The 13,544-nt window shown below is 45.4% G+C and overlaps 1 protein-coding gene across 1 annotated transcript in view; it reads left to right on the plus strand.

Annotated features, from left to right (window-relative positions):
- The first annotated feature begins 5,714 nt into the window (after nucleotides 1–5,714).
- The window catches only part of LOC117669499 (connector enhancer of kinase suppressor of ras 2-like), a 392,766-nt gene continuing 384,936 nt past the window's right edge, over nucleotides 5,715–13,544 (plus strand). The window contains exon 1 of the mRNA XM_060692093.2: nucleotides 5,715–5,875. Coding sequence (XP_060548076.2) covers nucleotides 5,809–5,875 — 67 coding nt within the window. The 5' untranslated portion in view covers nucleotides 5,715–5,808. The remainder of the gene's footprint in view (nucleotides 5,876–13,544) is intronic.

Consider the following 13,544-nt stretch of genomic DNA (forward strand, 5'->3'; position numbering starts at 1 on the left):
GTTACCACACTATATAAAAAAAAGATGTTGAGACTCTAGAAAGAGTGCAGAGAAGAACAACCAGAATGATTAGGGGACTGAGGCTGAAACATACGATGAACAATTGCAGGAACTGGGCATGGCTAGTCTAGTGAAGAGAAGGACCACGGGAGACATGATAGCAGTCTTCCAATATTTGAGAGGCTGTCACAGAGAGGAGAGGGTCAAGCTATTTTCCAAGGCACCTAAAGGCCAGACAAGGAATAATGGATGGAAAATGAACAAGAAGAGATTCAACTTGGAAATAGAGAAAAATTTTCTGACAGTGAGAGCAATCAACCCATGGAATAGAAGTTGCTTTCAGAAGTTGTGGGAGCTTCATCACTGGAAGCTTTCATGAAAAGACTGGACTGCCATCTCTCAGAAATGGTGTAGGGTCTCCTGCTTGGGCAGGGGGTTGGACTAGATGACTTACAAGGTCCCTTCCAGCTCTGTTAATCTGTTAAATCTCAGTCACTAAGCTATAAGTGTAACCCAATTTATGCCACTGTATTGATCCTGTTAATGGGAACTATGTTTAGGAGGAAGAACTACTGAGTGTTATCATTCTGCATGAACCTACTCTTGACTTACTCATTTATTTATGGCCTGACTTTTCTTCAAGCACTTAAAATGGTAAATATAGTATACTTCTCTTATTGTAAGTCCATAGCAACAACCCATGAAGCAGATTGTTAAATCCAACACTGACTTTGCTCTAGATCTATTTATATGGATCAGTGATTCCTTATTAATGGGATAGTAATGGCCTTGAAAGTTCCTGGTAAACTACCATCCATTGCAACCCCATCCTTTCCCTTTTAGCAGGATCCATCATGCATGCATCCTGTTGTGGTCCGCCAGCAGCCTGCGGAGCTGGTAATGGAGTCAGACAGTGAGGAGGCTGAGGAGGACCATGGGCCAGTCCTGGAGTCTGGGAAAGGCCCAGACAAGGGCTCTGCGTCGGAGGCACAGATGGGGCCAAGGCCATCTGGGAGTGATGCATGGACTCTGGAGCCTCCAGAGGTGGATAGCAGAGAGGCAGAGGAACAGGAGGAGCCTGTTCCTAGTGCATGCATGCGAAGAGCTGCCAGAAGGCAAGAGCAGCTAAAGCAAAAAGGACGACTTGGGAGTAAGGCCAGGAGACGATTGGCCCCTTCCAGAAGGCTTAAAAGAGCAGCAATGGCTCTTGAGAACTTTGTAGGAAAGTAACGTTGCTACATTTGTTCTTGTCAGCATCTCTTGCTTCTGAACCTTTGCCAAGAAAAGCCTTTGGCAGGGTGCCAAAGTAGACAAAGGTTGGTGATAAGGCCGAAGGACTGTTTACAAAGAATTTGTTTTGGACTTAAATTGGACTAAGTTGAGATTGAAGTAATTCCGAGCTGTTGTAATAGAATAAGTTTGTTTAGGACTGATTGTGTCTGGTAATAACTACTTGGGCCTAGGTCACAACACATCCAAACTCTGGGATTCAAAGGTCGATGAGGTTACTGTCATTCTTACTCTGCAAATTTTGGCTCTCTAAAATGTGCAAAAACTATCAGAGTTACCGTAACTTCATTCAGGTTTTTCCAGCTTCCGTCCAAAAACCTTCCTCAATATTTGCTTGAGCTAAAACTTTACTGAATTCACTTCCATTGGTGGTTAAGTTTCAGCTTCCACTAACTTGGCACCTTTTCGATGTCTTGGATTTCAACTTCATCAGCCTCCGCCAATTTGGCCAACAGTCAAGAAGGCTGAGTGATAGTATAGGCAGTAGACACCTTATCTGGAGGACATGGAATTGCTTTGTGGATAGGAGAAATTGGCCTTCCTAGACACTCAACACTGTAAGGTTAAATAAGTATCTTTATCTCATGCTAGGATGAAGCACCTTTAAACAGTTGATTGCTCTGTCAACGTAAGATTGCCGCCTCCTTTTACATTCACTGCAGTTTAAGTCTGATTCTTCTTCTAACCGCCTTTTATATGATTTAATGGATTTTTAAAAATAGTTTGTACTTTCTGGCTTTGGAGTGGGCCAAGAATGGGCTGGTTTTTTTACATAACTAACCTCTGGGATGCGGTGGCTAAGATGCTGAGCTTGTCAATAGAAAGGTTGGCAGTTTAGCGGTTCGAATCCCTAGTCCCGCGTAACGGGGTGAGCTCCCGTTACTTGTCCCAGCTTCTGCCAACCTAGCAGTTTGAAAGCACATAAAAAATGCAAGTAGAAAAACAGGGACCACCTTTGTGGGAAGGTAACAGCATTCCATGTGCTTTTGGCATTTAGTCATGCCAGCCACATGATCATGGAGACGTCTTCAGACAGCGCTGGCTCTTCGGCTTTGAAACGGAGATGAGCACCGCCCCCTAGAGTCAGGAACAACTAGCACATATGTGTGAGGGGAACCTTTACCTTTACCTTTAAGTTCTGAGAAATGTTCCTTACTGTAACCCTTCTATCTTCTTCCTCTTGCACTACGCAAACATAACTCTTCTTTTGGTTGGTCCATCAATGGGCCACTAAACTGGAGATGTGTGGAGAAAAACGGAATGCTGAAAGAATTCTTATGGTGATAAATAAATTCATTAGTTTTCAGACCAGCAAGAAAATGACCTTTCCCTCTGACCATTTCAGATGTTCAAAAATATTTTGGATGGGAGCCCTTTCATATATACCCGTGACGGCGAACCTATGGCATGCATGGCCAAAGTGGCATGTGAAGCCATGTCGCCCGGCATGCGCAGCCATGCCTGTTTGACTTCTGGGTTTCTGACATGCATACACACACACAATCAGCTGTCCTTCGCGTGCGTGGCAGTGCCGAAAGCCGATGTGCGCATGCGTGCTGGCCAGCTGATTGTCGGGTGCACATGGGTGCCAGAACCAGGAAGTTTGGCTTTTCCGGAGCGTGATCCCTTCACACGCACAGCAGTGCAAAAAACTGGCCTGCACATGTGTGCTGGCCAGCTGATCGTCAGGTATGCATGTGTGCTAGAACCTGGAAATTTGGCTTTTCTGGAGTGCGGCCCCGACGAGTGCATGAGTGCAATGTTGCCATGCAACCTTTTTGGCACTCGGTGCCGAAAAAGTTTGCCATCACTGATATATACGGTAAGTAGTCCTTGACTTACGGCTACAACTGAACCCAAAATTTATATTACTAAGCGAGAAAGTTGTTAAGTGATTTTTGCCCCGCTTTGCAACCTTTCCTGCCACCGTTGTTAAGTGAATCACTGCAGTTATTAGTTGTTAAGTAAATTTGGCTGCCCCATTGACTTTGCTTGTCAGAAGGTCACAAAAGCCCAGGACACTGAGACTGTCAGAAATATGAGTCAGTTGCCAAGCACCTGAATATTTGATCATCTGACTATGGGGATTCTGCAATGGTTGTGTGAAAAACAATCATAAGTCACTTTTTTCACTGCCGTTGTAACTTTGAATGGTCACTGAACAAACCTTTGTAAGCTGTGGTCTATCTGTATGACGTCTGGGGCAATTGCCCTTAGTGCTCCCAGTCTTAGACTTAGAATAACTTTATTGTCACTTTAAATGTACACTAATCGGCATACATTAAAATGAAATTTCATTGCATACAGCTCTCAAAGGGTCTAATATACACTACATAAACATGACAAAATAAATAAATACAAAATTATGCATACACCCACATATATTATATGACACAGAGAAACCACACAGTCTAGTTCAGATGTATACATGTACATGGCAAGAAAAATGAATCTTGCGGGTTTACCAGATGGATGGCATCGGGAACAAAGCTATTATAGAATCTGGAAGTCCTGCTAGAAATACTTCAAAACCTCCTCCCAAAGGGGAGCAACAGAAACAGACCGTGAAGTGGATGTGTGGGGTCTCTAACCATGCTTCGAGCTCTAAGCACATAGCACTTATAAGCAGTATCCTGAATAATGGGAAGTGAGCTTCCTATAATCTTCTCCACTGTCCTCACCACTCTCTGTATGGACTTTCTATCTTAGGCACTGCTCAACTGCTCAACACACACAGCAATGCAGTTTGTTAAAATGTTTTCAATCATGTCAAAAGTGGCCAGGATAGAAGGAGAAAGTTGTGCTCTCCTCATCCGATGCAGGAAATGCAGGTGCTGGTTTGCACGCCCCAATCAAAAGCTTTCGTGTTTGTATTTCCTTATACATTTGTAATCCTTTTTTTACACAATTTGGGTTAAGGTCCCACAGAATTCTCTGTCGTTGTTTCCTTAGCAGATGATGTCTGGAGCCACCTTTGTATGGTCCAGTACATCGGTCACCTAAGAAATATCGATGTCCCTGAACCACCCTCGGGAGGTGGGGGGGAAGAGAGACAGGGCAGGCAAAATTCAGAAATAGCTATTCCATAAGTAGAAATGACGGTGTGGTTCCTGGCAGGGGAGTTATCTCGTGACCACAGAGCTTGGACAATGAAAAGCAGATCATCTCAGGCCATGTACTTGCTTAAGCTCATGATTGAGAACATCTGTTCGGTGAAATATGGAGAATTCCCATAGGGCAAGCGGGAACACACCTACCGAAGCGATGACCCCAGCCCTCCAACCGCTCTTCTCCGCTTTTAGCATTCTCTCTCTCTCTCTCTCTCCTTTCCCAAAGTTTCGCTTCAGCCCCATTTGACAGTGTGAACCCAAGGGATCTCACAAGGAACGAAACAAGCTGCTTGGTGTTGGAATCGGGGTTGATTCCATGACAGTTCACAGCCAATGCTAGGGAAAGCGAGGGGAAGGAAGGGAGCGAGGACTGACGTCTTCCCATCTGCCGAGCCCGACACAGGAGGACAATGGGAGTCCGATCCTGGGGAAGGACAGACATGTGGGAGCCTTAGCCTTTCGGCACGTGACACTCTGACTTCCACAATTAGAGATTCCAGGGACATGCTGCATGATTGGGAATAGGAAAAAAGCTCCGCATCTCACTCTCTCGTTCTCTCTTGCCAGCTGCCAAACGCTAGCATGCTTTCTTTGAATCCATCCGTGACATTCAGCAGTTTTTTTGTGTGTGTGTGGTTTTTTTTTGGTGTGCTGCTGAACTGAGAGACAATCTGCTATCAAGTTCCAGTTAGCAATTTCATTCTATTTATATTCTCTCTCTTTCTCTCTCTCCCACCCCCACCTCCCCCTGTCTTCCACTTCCCTCCTACCTTCCCTCTCAACCCATGATCTAAGCAAATAATAATAACAACAGCCATAATATTTGTGGGTTGGTTGGGTTTCGTTGGGTTTTTTTTTTTAAGAAACAGAACCCAGATCTTCAGGCTTGACATAGAAAGGGGAAGAGAGTCTCGTTGGCAAGAGGGTGCCCTGTAATTTCATATTTGTGCCAGCCTTAATAAGTAGATCATTGGGTGTAGAGGGACTGCCTTTTTTTTTTTTTGGTGGTGGAGGGTGGGGGGAACGTAAGTAAGTAGAGACATACTGCACCATTTCCTGATTCACTGAGCTCCAGAGGGTTGCTGGCTGTGTGCGGCAGGGGAGGTGCTAAAACTGATCAGGCAGAATAATTTTATACATTACTGAATCAGTGCAGGAAGAACCTGGAGCGACAAAGCATCAACTCATCCTCGGACTGCATTGTGAAATCCTCACGCTGTCTTCTCCAGCCATGCTCTGAGACATTTGGGCATTTCCTTCACCTCTCACCCACCCACCCACTCATTCACTCACCCACCATTTCTCTCCCTCTTTTTTAAATCTTTCTTTCTTGCTCCCCACTTCTCTCTTCTCCCCCCACCCCCCATCGTCAGTTTCCCCCTCCTCCTGGTGTGAATGACACCGTCTGATGATGGCCCTTGTTATGGAACCTATTAGCAAGTGGACGCCGAAGCAAGTAGTGGACTGGATGAAAGGTAAGGCTCTTTTTCTCTCGTGCAACCTTGCTTACCGATTCCGTCTCCCTGGCTAACCTGGGCACTCGGACCAGGAGGCATTGTTCTGCCCCTTCCCCCAATCTCTGGGTCTTTTTGGGGTGTGTGTCGATTGCATGCAGAGTTTCTCTGCTTTTGGGAGAAGAGCTGGGGGGAGGGGGGGGAGGAGGGAGATGGGCTCATGTGCTGCCTCACACGAGTGAGCTGGCTGGGAGACCCAGCTCAATGAAAAGGCTCTTCAACCTGGAAGTGCCTCTTGACTGGGAACTAATGGAAGCGTGGACTGTTGGTGATACTGGGGAGCTTTCCGAATGCAACTTCCCCCTCCTCTTTAGCCATTGCTTGGTGTCATGAGCCGCTGTGCAGGTGGTCCTCCTCTCCCTCTCGGGGTGGGTGGGTGGGTGGGGGGGGTGTCTTTCTGTTTTCAATGTCCTGATTAGCCTTTTGCTATATCACAAACAGGTGACACAATGCAGCTTAGCTCTATAAGGCTGCAGCTGCTGTATTTAGTTTGGGAGGAATTTTTTAAAATTTTATTTTAATGTGATGGAAGGATAGGCAACCCTCGTTTCCTAAATCCGTGGCATGTTGGCTGGCAGCCTGGCATTTCTTGCCCAGCCACCCCATTGCTTTCTCTCTTGGAGACCAAACCTCCTAGGTGACGAGCGATCAGCACCACGGACAGTTCAGCCATGGCCATATATGGAGAGTGTGATGGAGACAGGAGAGGGTGAAAGCTTGCTAAGGGAATTCTTCGGGGCAACTTGTCCGTAGGGTTTGATGGAGTCTCCCCACATTCCCCACCACCCCTCCCCATTGGTCCCAGACATTGTGTGCCGTTGCCGACAGACAGTGCGAGGTGGTGTGGTTTCCCTCCTCCCGCTTTCCTAGTTGCTCTCCCGACAGGTGTAATTTTGACCAAGAGGCACAAGGAGTTGCTTGTTGCCGATCACGTAGTTGGCATCTCTCTCTCCACATCCGAGCAAAGAGGATGGGAGAAAGGAAGACTTTGGTATAGTTAAAACATGCCCGTTCCAAACATGCAACTCCCTGCATTTCTTTTTCTTTCTTTTTTTCCCCACCTGACTTTTTCCTTTAATGTGCTCGCCGTGGTAAATTATACATCTCGATGGACGGTGTGAAATCGCACTGCATGAGTTTGGGGTGTGCCACGCTTATTAGTCCATGTACACATGCTTTCATTTCCTAGGCTATTATACTAAAAGGCCTTCCGTTGTTTTTACTTTTTTTAAAGTGTCATTTTATGAACTATAAACCTGAAGGTTGGTTTTCTGTTTGCATGCAAGATGCACGAGAAGAAAAGACGGTGCAGTCGGCTTCCGTTAAGACAGTGTTTCTCAACCTTGGTAGCTTGAAGATGGGTGGACTTCAACTCCCAGAATCCCCCAGCCAGCAGCGCTGGCTGGGGGATTCTGGGAGTTGAAGTCCACCCATCTTCAAGCTTCCAAGGTTGAGAAACACTGCGTTAAGAGAAAGATGAAAAGTCAAGATCAAGCCCGGGTGACTTCATGGCCATGGCTGTGTTAATTTGAGGAGAGCAATAGGGAAATGATTTGCTTTCTGGGATTATTATTTTCTTCCCAGCTTTTGGGTTGTCTGGTGGTCTTCTACCCAGGTACTAATCAGATATAACCCTGCTTAGTTTTTGGGAGATTGGCCAGGTTAACTAAGTGCCGCCATCTGCTGTGTTTTGCATTTAGGATACTGATGTCCAAAAGATTTCGGGATTGCACAATTTGTGATATTTGGATTCCAGTCCGAATATCTTTTAGAGCATGTCATCAGTGTAAAGGAAAACATAGTCCCATGAGTGTGAAAAAAAATGCACCCTCTTCTACCTTTTCCACTCCCTGGTGCCTACAGAATTTCGAGAAGTGTATTTTCTCAGCAAAATACCGTGGCTGCTATCTCCAACATCCATCCCAAACACATAGTTTCAATACGTACAGGTTCCCTTTGGATTCCATATGTTTAAAAAAAAAAATATAGAAATCCTTCACGAAGTTTGTTTCAAACTTTAATTTGGTGGGTGGGGCGGGATAAGGGATAGGGTGTCATTATCACAAACTAGGTCAGCCAGAAAACATCTGACAGCTATTTGCTGCATGAGAGAACAAGACACAAAGAGAATACTGGAAATACAATTTCAGACCACATCTGTACAATTTATTCGGGAGTGAACTTGAACAGATCAAGTGATACGGGTTAATTCTGAGCCAAATACATAACTGAATTCCACCGGACGGTAGTTCTCATTTGACAAAGTCTCGATAATATTCTCCAAAACTAACTTCTGGGGAAAATCGAAATATGGTCTTTTATCATAGCACAGAGGATGGAATCAGAATGTGTTCCCCTGTCCTCTCCCGGCACCTGATTTTTTTAAAATAAGAAATATTACTTATGTCCGAATCATGACTGAATGTTTGCATCTCTGTTTTCCTTTATTCAGTCCTGGACAGCAGAAAATCATGACTGAGAGAAAATGTACAGTTCCATTATTTTATCCCTAACGGGTTCGTGAGGGGCTGAGCGTGGTTAGCCAATAGACATAAAACTTTAATTTCTGCATTCTAAATATTTGCCAGTGTATCAAGCTAAGTGGCTGTTGAATTGGTTTTAATTCTGGTGCTGAACGTAGGCAGGCTCGGCTGAATTCCTATACGTTATACACTAAGTGTGGGGAACCTTCTTTAAAACAAGGATCGTCACAGGCTCTTCAATGGGAAATCTTGGACTTCTATCTTAAGGTTTGTGGGGCCAGGCAAAAGAGGCATGTAGAAATTCAACAAGAGTTCATACAGGTCGTCCTTGACTTAAAAACAGTTCATTTAGTGATTGTCTGAAGTTACAACAGCACTGAATAAAGTGACGTATAACTGTTTTTTTATACTTATGACCGGGGTGGCATTCACTTACCTTTGCTACCAGTTCGCAAATGTGAGCGGTTGCAGAGTGTCTGTGATGACTCTGTGATGAGTGGGTGGAGCCAACCGTTGCCGCCGCTACCAGTTTGCCTGAACCATGTAGAACCGGTAGAAACTGGTGGTGAGGTCCGGGTGGGTGGGCGGAGCCTCCCACCACCGGCACTACCAGATCGTGTGATCCGGATAGAACCAGCTGAATTTCACCACTGCTTATGACCATTGCAGTACCCCCAGGGTCACATGATCAAAATTCTTACACTTCTTGGCAACTGGCTCATATTTAGGATGGTCCCACCATCCCGGGGTGTCACCTAATCCCCTTTTGCGTCCTTCTGATGAGCAAATGCAATGGGAAAACCAGATTCCACTTAATAACTGTATCACTAATTTAACAACTGCAGTGATTCACTTAACACATGTGGCCAGAAAGGTCGTAAAATGAAAGCAAAGCTCACTTAACAACTGTCTCACTTAGCAACAGACATGTTGGGCTCGATTGTGGTCGTAAATCGAGGACCACCTGTATTTACCTTAGAATTAATACAATTGTTATCTATACATTTCATCCTCTCTCTCTCTCTCTCTCTCTCTCTCTCTCTCTCTCACACACACACACACACACACACACACACACCCTGCTTCTTCTGACATTTTGCAAATTACAGTTTGGTGGAAATTGCTTGGATGAGGTTTGGGAAGAAAAGCCAAGGTTTAGGGGGGCTGCAACTTGGTGGAAATGAAAGTACCACCCTCCTCTTGTTCTAGGGTTCCTCCATGGCCTCTAAGTCAATCAGAAAGGTTGGCAATTTTTGGCGGTTCAAATCCCTAGTATATGTTTCCTGTGTGAGCAGGGGGTTGGACTAGATGACCTCCAAGGTCCCTTCCAACCCTCAACCCAAGTGTGGCTTCGGATGATGATTCCAGAAAGATGGTGGCAGGGAAGGGAAAAACGCTTGGATGCGTGCAATTCATCAGCCTTCCTCTCTTCCTAGAAAATTAACAGCAGTCCAGTTTTTTTGTATCCTGGTCTGCCCTCCCCCCTCCCCCCCACTTGTGTCTGTCTTAGCTTAGCTCCGAGGTTCTCCACAAAATATGGCGTCACGCTCGGGCCTCTTTGTCTCCTGCCTTTCTTATGTCATGAGAAAGAAGGGAGATTCCTTGAGGCGGTTGCGAGTCAATTTTTCAAAACTGTTGCATAATTGAGAAGGGAGTGTGCGGTGTGCAAGCAAGGAAGGAGCGCCTTCAGCTGTGGGCTTTTGAAAAGAGTCCAGCAGGTTGCCATCGTTTTTAAAAACCGTTTTTGTGCTATTTTGACAATAAAATAATGGGGTTTTCCCATTAGCATTTTTTTTTTTTTGCGCTGGGACAGAATGCAGGTTTTGATCAGATTGCTTACGGGCAAAGAAAGGAAGACCGTGGGCTTAAAACGTGATATTACCGCTCAACTGTAACACTTGTCCACTTGTCCAGAAAGAATGCAAGAGCTTGTCCACTCTAGAAAGAGTGCAGAGAAGAGCAACCAAGATGATGAGGGGACTGGAGGCTAAAACATATGAAGAACAGTTGCAGGAACTGGGTATGTCTAGTTTGATGAAAAGAAGGACTAGGGGAGACGTGATAGCATTCTTCCAATATATCTCAGGGGCTGCCACAAAGAAGAGGGAGTCAAGCTATTCTCCAAAGCACCTGAGGGCAGGACAAGAAGCAATGGGTGGAAACTAATCAAGGAGAGAAGCAACCTAGAACTAAGGAGAAATTTCCTGATGCTTAGAACAATTAATCAGTGGAACAACTTGCCTCCAGAAGTTGTGAATGCTCTAACACTGGAAGTTTTTAAGAAGATGTTGGCTAACTATTTGTCTAAAGTGGTGTAGGGTTTCCTGCCTAAGTAGGGGGTTGGACTAGAAGACCTCCAAAGTCCCTTCCAACTCTTGTTGTTCTATTCTATTCTTAATCAAGGAGAGAGGCAAGCTGGAAGTAAGGAGGGATTTCCTATCAGTGTTATTCTACAGGGACTGAGAGTCCTCAGTGTGGAGTTTGGTTTTCTTGTAGACATTTCATGACCCAACTAGGGAGTGTCATCCATGCTAGAAAGGAGTGGGATTTGCAAAGGAGGGCAGGACAAGATGAAATGGATGGAAACTCATCCAACGTAGAACTAAGGAGGAATTTCCTGACAGTGAGAACAATGAATCAGTGGAACGACTTGCCTCCAGAAGTTTGTAAATGCTCGAACGCTGGAAGTTCTTAAGAAGAGATTGGACAACTATTTGTCTGAAGTGGTGTAGGGTTTTCTACCTAAACGGGGTTGGACTAGAAGACCTCCAAGGTCCCTTCCAATACTGTTATTCTATTGTCCAAATTAAGGGAAAGCTGTGGTTCAGGACTGGTTTTTTTGTTGTGTGTAATGGATCAAAATCGGTCTTGGTGCTATCCTTGATCATCGCAAAATGGATTGCTTGCCTTGACCTACGTCAGTGTTTCTCAACTTTGGAAGCTTGAAGATGGGTGGACTTCAACTCCCAGAATCCCCCAGCCAGCTGGCTGGGGGATTCTGGAAGTTGGAAGTCCACCCATCTTCAAGCTACCAAGGTTGAGAAACACTGACGTACGTGGCTTTGTTTCCAACTGTACAGTGATATTGCCAGAGTTTCGTTTAAGGCATAGAATTCTGATGGATTCCTGTTTATTTTGTCGTTCAAGGCACGGTAAGGAGGCAGAGCTTTAATTGAAATCAAACATTCTTATTATTAACATCTTAGGTATGTTCGCTCCAGGGGTGGGTTCTACTTATCTTTACTACCGGTTTGCAACGGGATTGAGCTTCTGCACATGCACAGATCGACGATCGTGACATCTGGGGTGGTGGGCAGGGCCTCCCACCGGTTTTACTACTGGTTTGCAACCGGGGGCAATCCACCACTGGTTCGCTCCCTTGAGTTATTTATAAAAAAAGTAAAGGAGGGATATAAATGAATAAAATTTGCAGAATAAAAATTGGGTGGCTCAACTATGACTCTCGATAGCACCAGAAAGCACAAAGCAGCATCAGTTCCCCCATGAGCCAAGGAAGACATGGAGTTGCTTCCAAGTACAGGCAGTCCTTGAGTTATGACCATAACTGAGCCCAAAATTTCTGTCGCTAAGTGAAACAGTTGTTAAGTGAGTTTTACCCCATTTTAAGACTTTTCTTGCCACAGTTGTTAAGTGAATCATTGCATTGGCTAAGTTAGTAACATGGTTGTTAACGGAATCTGGATTTCCCCATTGGCTTTGTTTGTCAGAAGGTCGCAAAAGCGGATCAAATAACCCCGGGATACTGCAACCGTCATAAATATGAAACAGTTGCCAAGCATCTGAATTTTTATGCTGTGACTCTGGGGATGCTCAATGGGTCGTGTGAAAAACGGTCATAAGTCACTTTTTTCAATGCCATTGTAACTTTGAACGGTCACTAAATGAATTGTTGTAAGTCGACTACCTGTAATTTCATTTATTGCACTTCATCTATAGACTAGGGGACAGGAGTGGTGTGGTGGCCTAGAGGTGGAGCTCTCACCTCACAATCAGGAGGCTGTGAGTTCGATCCTAGGTAGAGGCAGTTATTTCTCTCTCTGGGCACATTGAGAATATATCTGCAGAACAAAACTCCACATTGGCGACAGGAAAGGCATCTGGTCATTAAAACACTCTGCTAGCTGAATTCAGTTGCCCAGACTCCACCCCGCAAGGGATTATGGGGTCGTTAAATAATGATGATCTATAGACTAGGGGTCTCCAAACTTGGCAGGATGTGTATAACTTGTGGATTTCAACTCCTGGATGGCTGGGAGAGGAATTCTGGGAGTTGAAGTCCACAGCTGCCAGTTTGGAGTTGCCAAATTTGGAGACCTCTGCTATAGAAATCTCACCCAACTAAAGCAACTAATTTGCATAACTACTGACATACTCTAGGCATCGCTAGGGAGGGGCCGTTTTAACCTTCCTTCCTGTCAAACTTTTCATCCTTCAGTGTTGTGGCCCGTCAGCGGCCTGTGCAGATTGTAGCTGATTCTGACGACGAGGAGGCTGGTGTGGTGCTGCGTCAGCAGCCTGTGCAGCTGGTGCTTGAGTCGGACAGTGAGGAGGCTGGAGAAGATGTGGTGCCAGAGGCAGGGATTCAGCCAGGGCCTTCAGAACTTCCAGAAGCTCCTTTAAGTGAAGAGGACGAAGAGGAGGAGCCTCTTCTCAATGCACGGGCGCAGAGCTGCCAAAAGGCAGGAGTGGCTCCTCAGGAGGAGGTCTCCTCGAGAGTAAGGCTTGGGGCTAATTGGCCACTCCCTTAACCTTTTTAAGGAGGAATGCCGATTGCACCAAGTTGTAGGGAACAACTTTAGTTCACTCTCCTTCGCGTCTGGATTCTCTGCAAATTGCTTCTGGGCTTTCTGCCAACTCTAGTAAGACTGTGATTACCTTATCTCATAATTCTTGTAGGTTGTTAAGACAGTTTATTAACAGCTTTTGGTTGATAAAGACTGAGTTATTTGAGTAAAATAAGCTTTGTATAGAGTTTGTGTGTGCTGCGTTCTTTGGGGTCCGTAGCTGGGGCAGAACATTCGCTGCCTCCTTTCCCTACGGAATGCCTCTCCTCCCTCCTGGGAATCCAGACTACATTCCACCACAGGCAATGCCTCTTGGAATGTCAATTCATCGGCGTCCACATG

This window comes from Pantherophis guttatus, chromosome 12, assembly GCF_059756535.1.
Source record: "Pantherophis guttatus breed Tessera chromosome 12, ASM5975653v1, whole genome shotgun sequence".
In the NCBI taxonomy this organism is placed as follows: Eukaryota; Metazoa; Chordata; class Lepidosauria; order Squamata; family Colubridae; genus Pantherophis; species Pantherophis guttatus.